We start from the raw sequence: 12,429 nt of genomic DNA, 5'->3' as shown, positions 1-12,429 counted from the left end.
ACGAAACGTTCAGGGCTATTTGGTGAGGTCACTGACCAAATTCTATAGCTCTGACTTACACTTAAGATGAAATATGCCCTTTTTTGCACTTTTGTTAAGGTAAACACGCAAAATATACATATCATTTTATTTATGCAGATGTTTGCATGTGAAAAGTAGAAATCTGTGAAACTTCTGCCGATACTCTACTTAAACTTCACACATGTCTCTTGGATCATCATGCGAGGTTACTTCCCATTACCCATAAGTTTTAGCTGTAATTTAGCAGAATTATGTCCATTATTATACTTGTTATGTCCCGATAGGGTGACATATAGCAGTTGAACTGTCCGTCCATCTGTCCGTCCGTCCATCCGAAAACTTTAACTTTGGCCATAACTTTTGCAATATTGAAGATAGCAACTTGATATTTGGCATGCATGTGTATCTTACGATTATGATTATGTTTCTGACAAACACATTTCTTGTTGTACATAGGACCCTATGGTAAACTTTTTATAAGTCTGAGCTGCAATTTAGCAGAATGACGCCCTTTACTGTACTTTTTAAATCTTACGAAATTATGGTTAACTGTTGCATGCAACAACCCTTATCTTTGGCTTACATGCAGACCAAGCATAGGGTTGCATTTGGGCTGGTTGGGCAAAGTCAAATTCACTGATGCTAAAAACAGATTCAAAGTTTGCGCTCAATAACCTAATCTAAGTCGGAGATATTGTACTGAATTTTTTTGGGGGGGAAGTGACATGCTGATCTAGCAAGACTTTGTGGGCTAGTGGGGTCAAGGTCGTTGTAACTAAAAATAGTTTTCCCTCTTGATAGTTTGGACGGATGTATTGTGCTGTAGTTTTGTTTGTATATATAGCCTTCATGCAAACCAAGGATATTATTGCAATTGGGTCTATTTAATGTTGCTTACAATACCAAAAACATTCCTGTTCAATAGTTTCAGTTCTTTAGTTCAAATGGTTCCGCAATTTTGGTTGCATGAAGCTTACATACATACCTTGCTTTCAAGCCTACTTAAATTCAACTTCATCAATTGTTAAATTCTATGACATATTTTCATGTCCAATATTTTTAACTATATAATTACCACAGACAATGTGGTGACTGATATCAAATATATATTGTACCATCAAACCGTATAAGAATAGTCGCGCCCACTGATTTGAGGAAGCTCTTGTGTATATGTTTATCACCAAACATGAATGCAAGTTATTATTTTTGTACTACCACTGTAAGTGTTTGTACATTTCTTATGTCTCCTAGACTGTGGCAATAGGACAACATTAGAGAATGGTCGTGTATTGTTTGCCCCATCCTCCACACAGTATGGAGCCACTGTTATACTGGCATGTAACCTTGGATACCGGTTACTAGGCAACAGCAGTGTAACCTGTACAGAGTCTGGAGCATGGAGCACACTGCCTTTGTGTCAAGTGATAGGTAATCATTTGCTTAAGAGAGCTACTTTATTAAACAAAAATGAATCATATATTCCAGAAGCAATTTTGTTAATGTATTATTTGTCTTCAGAAACTTTCTTGTTATCAGATAAAGTTCCCTGGCACAAGGGATATTATGTTGTTTAAGCCTTCCAAAATTAATGAATTTATTTATCAAACATTCAATAGTATTTATATTTGTCATCATTTTCATAGCATTTAAAAATGAGTCATGTCATGCAAAAATGGGTCTTACGCCATATGGATTAGGCTTAACCTTTGTATTGCACAGTCTTGTTATGCAAGGTTTCATGTTGTCCTTAGCATACATGGTAACTCTTAAACAGACTGATCAGATGTTGTGCATATGGTATAAAACCCATTTTGACATAACGCAGCTCAAATAATAATAAATTATTGCATAGTTGTGATAAATACTGATGTAATAAGTTGAGTGGTTATTTGACAAGGACAAAATATAAAACGCTTATACTTCTATGGCATAAAATGAGTCGCGTTCTGAGAAAACTGGGCATAATGCATGTGCATGAAGTGTCGTCCCAGATTAGCTTGTGCAGTCCACACAGGCTACTAAGGGACAACACTTTCCGCCTAAATTGGATTTTTGCTAAGAAGAGACTTCATTTTAATGAAAAATGTCATAAAAGCGTAAAGTGTCGGCCCTGATTAGAGTGTTTGAACTGCACAGGCTAATCTGGGACTACACTTTACTGGGCTTAATGCATAAAGTGTCATCCCAGATCTGGTCAAGTTTTGTGTTTAGGTCCACTTTTCTCATAAAGTATCAAAGCTATTGCATTCAAACTTGGTTCACTTACTAACTATCATGTGGGGACTGGGCAGGCAAAGTTAGATAACTCTGGCATGCATTTTGACAGAATTATGTGCCCTTTTTATACTTAGAAAATTAAAAATTTGGTTAAGTTTTGTGTTTAGGTCCACTTTATTCCTAAAGTATCAAAGCTATTGCTTTCATACGTGGGACACTTACTAACTATCATAAGGGGACTGTGCAGACAAAGTTATGTAACTCTGACTGGCATTTATACAGAATTATGGCCCCTTTATGCTTAGAAAATTGAAAACTTGGTTAAGTTTTGTGTTTTGGTCCACATTACTCCTAAAGTATCATAGCTATTGCTTTCAGACTTGGAAAATCGCAAACTATCATAAGGGGACTGTGCAGGACAAGTTGCATAACTCTGGTTGTCATTTTGACGGAATTATGGCCCTTTTTTGACATAGTAACTTTGAATATATAGTTAAATTTTGTGTTAACATCCACTTTACTTCTAAAGTGTCAAGGCTATTGCTTTCAAACTTCAAATACTTTCATACTATCTTAAGGGTACTGTACATGGCAAGTTGAATTTTACCTTGACCTTTGAATGACCTTGACTCTCAAGGTCAAATAATTAAATTTTGCTAAAATTGCCATGATTTTGTTATTTATGATCAGATTTGATTGATACTTTAACAAAACAAGTCTTACCTGACATACTGCAATAGACTCCACCCAAACCATCCCCCATGCCGCCCCCGAATCCCCCCCCCCCCCCCCCCCAAAAAAAAGTAATTTTTTTTTTTCATTTTTTTTTTTCATTTTTATTTTTGAAAAACTGTCCAACTATCCCACCCAAGAATCCCCCCCCCCCCCCCCAAAAAAAAATAAATATTTTTTTTTGCATTTTTATTTCTTATTTTTGGAAGATAATGTTATTAATGACCACACCCCCACACTATACACCCCTCTCAACCCCACCCCTCCATCTTTTTTTTTTGAAATATTGAGATAGGTCCTTTCACTTTGAAAAATAGATGAGCGGATTGCACCCTCAAGGCGGTGCTCTTGTTTAAATGATTAGAAATTTTATTTCAAAGCAGTGCAGTAGGGGGCATTGCGTTTCTGATGAACACATCTCTTGTTTTTAACTTGTATTTACAATTTAACAAGTTTCTGTTATATCAGTCATTCTTCTTTTGAACAACATTGCCACATAATAATTCTGAGTCACTTGATTAACCAGTTTTAACTTATGAAGCAAAATACTTGGAGTCAGTAACTGACAAATAACTGTACTACTAGAGAATGGAGGAGAATGTGGTTGAAATCATTTGATGACCAATCATAATGCAAGTTATGTGAACGAAACAAACCCGCTATCAGATATCCTCCGGTTTTCATAACATAACATTTTTAAAGTTTCAGTTTAAAATGCTCAAATCAATTATATAACTAAGGAAACTCATATAATCTTAATTAATGTGGATTATTTTAGCTTAATGTACATTTTGAAATGCAATTATACCTATTTTTTGCTCATTTTGGTTGTTTTTGTATTCATTTTCAAGGGTACTTATGTTAGTGAAACAAATACTAGGGGCGCATGTCTGTGACGTCATCACAAGAGCCTCATTCTTAATGTAAACAATTGATACCAGGTCACGCTCGATAGCAGGGCACCTTACGATCAATATCAATTCATAAATATAAGTTTCTTCCCTCATTTGCTTGTGCTGACAAGCTTATCTTGGACAAAACTTTACCCATATGCATTAAGCTGAGTTTTCTTATTATGCTGCTTAATTATATTAACCCCAACATGTTTGTGTACAGATTGTGGCCAGATGCCCAGCGTGTCCAATGGTCAGGTATTGAAATCGACTGGTATGGAATATGGCAGCACAATGACCTATGGCTGCCTGACTGGGTACGAGCTACAGGGCCCTGCTGTGGTCTCATGTCTGGATACAGGGTCGTGGAGTGTACCGGCACCTGTGTGTGACCCTGTGGGTAAGTGTGGCACGGCTTGACTGTAATGGGTATATATGGCGTGGCTTGACTGGAATGGGTAAGTGTGGCCCAGATAGACTGAAATGGGTACGTGTGACCCGGCTTGACTGTAATGGGTAAGTGTGGCCGGCTTGACTGTAATACCAGTGGGTAAGTGTGGCCCGGCTTGACTGTAATACCTGTGGTTATGTGTGGCCTAGCTTGACTGTAATGGATAAGTGTGGCCCGGCTTAACTGTAATGGGTAAGTGTGGCCCGGCTTGACTGTAATGCCTGTGGTTATGTGTGGCCCAGCTTGACTGTAATGGGAAAGTGTGGCCGGCTTGACTGTAATACCTGTAATACCTGTGGTTATGTGTTGCCGTCTTGACTGTAATGGGTAAGTGTGGCCCGGCTTGACTGTAATATTAAAAGTTTGTGATTATTATCCCCCGCCTGAGGCGGAGGGATATTGTTTTGGCGTTGTCTGTCCACCCCCGCCTGAGGCGGAGGGATAATGTTTTAGCGTTGTCCGTCCGTCCGTCATGCTGTCCGTCCGTCCGTCCGTCACTTTTGTGTCCGGAGCCATATCTTGGAAGTGCTTTGGCGGATTTCATTGAAACTTGGTATGAGTATATATATGCATAAGAGGATGATGCACGCCAAATGGCAATGTACACCATCTGTTAAAAACAGAGTTATGGCCCTTTGTATCTTGAAAAAATGCTTTTTACTATAGGCACTTTTGTGTCCGGAGCCATATCTTGGAAGTGCTTTGGCGGATTTCATTGAAACTTGGTATGAGTATATATATGCATAAGAGGATGATGCACGCCAAATGGCATTGTACACCATTTGTTTTAAACAGAGTTATAGCCCTTTGTATCTTGAAAAATGCTTTTTACTATAGGCACTTTTGTGTCCGGAGCCATATCTTCGAAGTGCTTTGGCAGATTTCATTGAAACTTGGTATGAGTATATATATGCATAAGAGAATGATGCACGCCAAATGGCATTGTACACCATCTGTTAAAAACAGAGTTATGGCCCTTTGTATCTTGAAAAAATGCTTTTTACTATAGGCACTGTGTCCGGAGCCATATCTTGGAAGTGCTTTGGCGGCTTTCATTTAAGCTTGGTATGAGTATATATCCCCTGCCAGAGGCGGAGGGGTATTGTTTTGGCGCTGTCCGTCCGTCACTTTTGTGTCCGGAGCCATATCTTGGAAGTGCTTTTGCGGATTTCATTGAAACTTGGTATGAGTATATATATGGATAATAGGATGATGCACGCCAAATGGCATTGTACACCATCTGATAATAACAGAGTTATGGCCCTTTGTATCTTCAAAAAAATGCTTTTTTTGTGTCAAATATAACACTTTTGTGTCCAGAAGTATATAGGCGGGGGATATCAATTCAACGAATTTACTTGTTTTTTTTGTTTTTGAGAAAGAAATTACTTGTTTTTGAAGCGGAAAAACAAAGCGTTTCTGTTTGTCATATGAACACATCAGCACAGAATAGTTGGCATTTCCTTGATCTGTTTGGACAATTTCCTCTGAACTTTTTTTCTTGTTATTCTGGAAAAAGTGCATATATAACTTGGTATTGAAATCTGATAGGCCAAGCAAATTGCTGTTTGCTAATTACATTTTTGTGAACTTTCATTAGCTTTTTGGGGTGTTTTCAATTACAAATGATTTATTTGAAATAAATATTATTATTATTATTATTATCATAAATATGGAATTTTAATAATCACTGGTATAGGTATTTCTACTCAACAAAAAACATACAAAATGAATGCACAAAACAAAAAACAACAAAATTTTCAAAAAGCTTTGTTTAAAGCAATATGCAAGTAACAAAACGCAAGTAACAAATCACATTCCGCATAAAGTAATTGCATGTCAATAAAGGCAATTCACATTACTTAATAGTTCAGGTTTTATGCTTATTACTGCTCATCAGTATCTTGGGTTGGAAATGAAGACTTTAAGACTTGAATCTAGTAAGAACGGTCTTTAATTAAATTTAACTTTCTAAGGGACTAAAAATGCGTAAAAATACGTATATAAGTGGTAAAGGGTTAAAAAATAGATGCCAGTTGTGTCGGAAGTTTTCCTTACAATTCTGTAATGATATTTTGTTTACACTACATGCTCAAGGAAGTTTAAATCCTAGAGGTCCCAGGGCAGTACTTTATGGCCTTAGACTCTACTGTTGTTAATAGTTATGACTCTCAGAAAGGGATTTTGAGGGCCATGGAATATGTCTGCATTTTTTGTTTGTTTACAACTATTTTGTTGTTAAAATTATTTTATCTATCAACATAATTTTAAATAAGAACATTTTTCTTCTGAATTTAATTTGAAATAATACTTTGTCCTGTAGACTGTGGCCAGTTACTGCCTCCAAACAATGGCAATCTGACAGTTCAGGGAACCATCCTAGGCTCTGTGGCTGCAATCACTTGCAATGTCGGGTACCAGGTAGTTGGCTCCCCAATGCGTATCTGCCAGGCCAACAAAGCTTGGAGTGGAACCAGTCCTGTGTGTAACATCAGAGGTAACTAACCAGTACAGTATGTAACATGAGAGGTAAATAACCAGTACAGCTTGTTACATAAGAGGTAACTTACCAGTACAGTGTGTAACATGAGAGGTCTCTAACCAGCACAGTATGTAACATCAGAGGAAAATAACCAGTACAGTGGGTAACATCAGATGTAACTAACCAGCACAGTATGTAACATCAGATGTAACTAACCAGTACATTGTGTAACATCAGATGTAATTAACCAATATAGTTTGCTAGATCAGAGGTAACTAACCAGTTCAGTGTGTAACATCAGAGGTAACTAACCAGTACAGTATGTAACATCAGATGCAACTAACCAGTTAAGTGTGTTACATCAAATGTAACTAACCACTAAAGTTTGTAATATCAGAGATAACTAACCAGTACAGTGTGTACATGTAACATCAGAGGTAACTAACTGGCACAGTATGTAACATAAGAGGTAACTAACCAGTACAGCATGTAACATCAGATGCAACTAACCAGTACAGTGTGTTACATCAAATGTAACTAACCACTACAGTTTGTAACATCAGAGGTAACTAACCAGTACATGATGTAACATCAGAGGTAACTAACCAGTACAGTGTGTTACATCAGAGGTAACTAGCCAGTACAGTATGTAACATCAGATGCAACTAACCAGTACTGTGTGTTACATCAAATGTAACTAACCACTACATTGTGTAACATCAGAGGTAACTAACCAGTAAAGTGTGTTACATCAGAGGTAACTAACCAGTATATTATGTAACATCAGAGGTGACTAACCAGTACAGTGTGTAACATCAGAGGTAACTAACCAGTGCAGTGTGTAATATCAGAGGTAACTAACCAGTCCTGTGTGTAAAAGAGGTAACTTTCAAGTACAACATGTAACATCAGAGGTAACTAACAAGTACAGTGTGTAACATCAGAGGTAACTAACAAGTACAGTGTGTAACATCAGAGATAACTAACAGTCAAAATAATTCTCATATGAGCCTTGCTGTGGGAAAAGGGGGCTTAATAAATATGTGTAAAGTGTTGTCCCAGATTAGCCTGAGCAGTCTGTATAGGCTAATCAGGGACATCTCTTTCCACTCAAACTGGGTTTTTGCTTTGTAGAGACTTCCTATAAACAAAAATAATTAAAGTTGAAAGTGCAGTCTCTCATTAGCCATTGCAGTTTTTGTGTCACATGATGTTAACCAGGGGCATTCATGTATAATTATTATTTTTATTATTCCATTAATTAGGTGTGAAAAAAAATGCCACAGCCTATTATGCAATAGTAAAAATCATTAACCATGATCCATCCCACAGAATTCAATAAAACATAGCACTTTTTCCACATATAAAACAATTCGTTCATGAGCATACATTTAAGATTTGTCATGAAATACTGGTAAGGATGTGTATGCTTAATGTGTGTTTTGCAGTATGTCCCTCAGTGTCAAGCCCCGTGAATGGCAAGGTGAGTCTGACTCCCCCGTCCCCAGTCTACGGTAGTGTGGCCAGGTACACGTGTGACTACATCTACCAGCTGTCTGGGCAAGCAACCTTGACCTGTCGATCAGATGGCGCCTGGAGCTCACCATTCCCTACCTGCATACTTAAAGGTAAGCTGCAACTTCTGTGGGGGTCTAAATGAGCCTCTGTCTGGGAAAAATGGGCTTAATGCATGTGTGTAAAGTATTGTCCCAGATTAGCCTTTGCAGTTCACACAGGCTAATCAGGTATGACACTTAGTGCTTTTATGTCATTGTTTTGTTTAAAGGAAATCTCTTCTCACAAAAAATCCAGTTAAGGCAGAATGTGTTATCAATGGTTAGCCTGTGTTAAGCACTTTTTGCACATACGTTAAACCCAATTTTCCAGAACGTGGATAAAATATTGAACCATTGAGAAATTTAACAGTTTTTGAAATATATATTTTGCTCTATCGGCCTGTTTGCCTAAGGTGGTTTGTGCAAGGGGTAGTCAACTTTTTGGATAATGCTATCATGTCTAATAAGTTGCAACAGGTATTTAACCAACAATATGTCAATTCAATCATAAATTGGATAATATATATGCAACTTGTTACTTCATTTCAATGATATATTTGGGCTGTGCTCTGTGAAAAAGAGGTTTAATGCATGTGCGTCAAGTGCCGTTTCAGATTAGCCCGTGCAGCTAATCAGTGACGACATTTTCCGCTTTAACTAGATTTTTGCTAAGAAGAGACTTCAAAAAAAAAATCATAAAGCGGAAAGTGTCTTTCCTGATTAGCCTGTGTGGACTGCACAGACTAATCTGGGATGGCACTTTAAGCACATGTATTAAACCCCTTTTTGTCAGAGCATGGCCCATTTTTATAACTATTTAATTATCAATCTATTCCGAAACTTGCTTACACTCAAACTTTCCAATGCATTAAAGCAGTTGGGAAATAACTAGGCACAAATATAAACTCAATAAATCAGTGTGATTTTTTAAAACAACAAAGCAGTATGTGTGGGTATTTATCGCTAATTGAATAGATTTCATTATCATATTTGTTAATTTTTTATCCCCCCTCCAAAAGGCAGAGGGATATAGCATTGACATTGTCAGTCAGTTATTCCGTCTATCTGTCATTCCATCTGTCAGTCAGTCCGTCCGTAAGTCTGTCACAACATTCTGAAACTGGCAGGGGATATCAATTGAACAAATTTTCTTGGTTATTGACTAGTTATTTATTTATATCATAGTTAGTTATTCGAATGTTCATTGCAGCTGGGTTCACGTCCGTGACTACAGAGGTCAAGTTGAACTCAACTCTGCCAGTTGGTACTGACCTTACAAACAAGGACACTTATGCCCGTTACGAGCAGGAAGTCATCAGATCGGTTGGGCAGGCTTTTATAAATACTTCATACAAATGAGTTTTGCTGTGGAAAAAAAGAGGCTAAATGCATGTTTGTTTTTCGTTTAGTCCCAGATTAGGCTGTGCTGTCTGCACAGCTTATCCAGACAATATTTTTTGCCTCAACAGGATTTTAGCTAAGGAAAGACTTCCTTTAAAGGAAAAACAGCATAAAAGTGGAAAGTGTTGTCACGGATTAGCCTGTGCGCATGGCACAAGCAATCTCAGACAACACTTTACAAAGATGCATTGAGCCCCGTTTTCACAGAGTGCGGCTCAACTTAGTGATATGTAACCTTTTATTCTTACAAATTTGTTGACTTTTAACTGGTGAGATCAATTATTTTATTCACATAACTGAAGTCATCAGAGCAAGAAGTTAACTTTGACTGAACTTTTTTTATAAATAAATGTTACTTTATCCTCTAGGATAAACATGTTTTATCAATGTTGGTGGCTAACATTACATGAATAAATGCTTCAAATGCTTATTTATTAACAATAAAAGCTTTGAGAGAATGTTTAAAACAAATATTTATGTCAAATTAATGTGTATGTGCTGAACTATTTATTCACCCAAAAAATGAACGGAGCCATCAGGGTGGCTGCTATGCTTGTAACAAAGCTGGGCAGGGATACCGGTATGTTTATGCTTGGGGACCAAGCTCCAGTTTACAGGATGTTGTTGTCTGGAATTAAAAAATGTCTGCTGTTATTATTATTTATGACTACATAATGAATTTTTCTCAATGTGGTAGCCATGATAGCATTGTATCAATGTTTAGCACGCACAAACTTTTTAATTTGAAATTTGAAGGTAAAAAACTGCATGTTATATGTGGAAACTAACGGTGTCTTATAAGTTCTAAACAAAGTACTATATTATATACCATTCTTCCATTGTCTCCCTAATGCTTGACGTTATGTTTGATTTCAACAACTCACAGTTTCTTCTGTTTCTTCAATTAAATCATAAGACCTGAGTTCAGGATCTTTCTTTTAAATCATTTTCATTTGTTTTAGATATTGCAGTCATGTCCAAAGTCAAACCCCAATATAGTCAGTTGAGCTTTTTGAGCACCCACATTATGTCTTTCCTAGTATCCACTCTAAAACGGGAGAGCATGTAGTCTCCCCTTAAAGCGTTAGTTTGCATTTTTAGCTCGACAATTATATATGAAATATATATAGTGGAGCTATCCTACTCACCCCGGCGTCGGCGTGAGCGTTAGCGTGAGCGTGTAAAAGTTTAAGTTTTCGTACTACCCCAAATATTTACTATGTCCCTTGACATAATGCTTTAATATTTTGCATACTTCTTTACCAACATGACCCCAACCTATAAACCAGAGCAAACAACTGTATCAAGCATTTTGTAAGAATTATGGCCCTTTTTTCACTTAGAATATGCATATTATTGATAAATCTATGTTCAAGTTTGCGTACCACCTCAAATAGTTTCAATGTCCCTTGATATATTGCTTTAATATTTTGCAAACTTCTTTACCAACATGACCCCAATCTATAAACAAGAGCAGACAAATGTTTCAAGCATTTTGTAAGAATTATGGCCCTTTTTCCATTATAATATGCATATTACTTTAGTTACATTGCCATAACTTCTTTATTTATGATCAGATTTTATTAATACTTTGACAAAACAACACTTACCTGAATACCACAATGGATTCCACCCAAACAATACCCCACGCCCCAACCCAGAATCCCTGCCCCACCTCCCCCTTCCTTTTTTTATTTTTGAAAGATCATCTAATAAATGACCACACCCCACATTATACCCCCCCTACCCCCCCACCCCCAAAAAAAAATTTTTTTTTTTCCTTTTTAACCAGGTTTTCCAAAGGAAAAAACTGGTTATTAGATTGGCGAATGCAGGTGGGCTGGCTGGCTGGCTGGCTGGCGGGCGGGCGGGCGGAACAAGCTTGTCCGGGCCATAACTTTGTCGTTCATTGTGAGATTTTAAAATCATTTGGCACATTTGTTTACCATCATTAGACAGTGTGTCGCGCGAAAAAATTACGTCAATATCTCCAAGGTCAAGGTCACACTTTGAGTTCAAAGGTAAAAAATAGCCATAAATGAGCTTGTCTGGGCTATAACTATGTCATTCATTATGATATTTTAAAATCATTTGGCACATTTGTTCACAATCATGGGACGGTGTGTCGCACGAAATAATCACGTCAATATCTCCAATGTCAAGGTCGCCACGACTAAAAATAGATTTATTTTAAAACAAATTTACAAAGGGGGTTAATTTTGTTTGTTCATTTCAAAAGTTCAGTTTGAGTTGTCTCCCTTTATCAGATTTTTTTCACAATGAAAACCTGGTTTTGTGACAATTTTGTCCCTTGTTTTATTTTTGAAAGATCCTCTAATAAATTATTGAATATGAACAATTTCCCCATGATAGCTTACGTTATACTGTCAAGCACTCGATTAGTCGAGCGCGCTGTCCTCTGACAGCTCTTGTTATTGTATTCAGTTTGCTTTGGTGTAAAAGAAACTTCCCTTTTTATCTTATTTGTCATACTGCGGGAACGAATGAGTCATGGTCTGAGAAAACTGGGCATAATGCATGTGCGTAAATTTTGTCCCAGATTAGCCTGTGCAGTCCGCACAGGCTAATCAGGGACAACATTTCATTTCCTAAATTATGTACTTACCTGACATATGTACTTTAGGATTCTATCTCGGCCCGAAAATAACTCGCTAT

At 37.2% G+C, this 12,429-nt stretch overlaps 1 protein-coding gene across 1 annotated transcript in view; it reads left to right on the top strand.

Annotated features, from left to right (window-relative positions):
• The window catches only part of LOC127860908 (uncharacterized), a 345,694-nt gene that overhangs the window by 210,596 nt on the left and 122,669 nt on the right, over positions 1 to 12,429 (top strand). Inside the window, exons 75-79 of the mRNA XM_052399220.1 lie at positions 1,273 to 1,449; positions 4,087 to 4,263; positions 6,638 to 6,811; positions 8,245 to 8,424; positions 9,563 to 9,675. Coding sequence (XP_052255180.1) covers positions 1,273 to 1,449; positions 4,087 to 4,263; positions 6,638 to 6,811; positions 8,245 to 8,424; positions 9,563 to 9,675 — 821 coding nt within the window. The remainder of the gene's footprint in view (positions 1 to 1,272; positions 1,450 to 4,086; positions 4,264 to 6,637; positions 6,812 to 8,244; positions 8,425 to 9,562; positions 9,676 to 12,429) is intronic.

The sequence above is a fragment of the Dreissena polymorpha genome, chromosome 15 (assembly GCF_020536995.1).
Source record: "Dreissena polymorpha isolate Duluth1 chromosome 15, UMN_Dpol_1.0, whole genome shotgun sequence".
NCBI lineage: Eukaryota > Metazoa > Mollusca > Bivalvia > Myida > Dreissenidae > Dreissena > Dreissena polymorpha.
The sequence above is the reverse complement of the archived record's forward strand: the minus strand, read 5'-3'. Positions and strand labels throughout refer to the sequence as shown.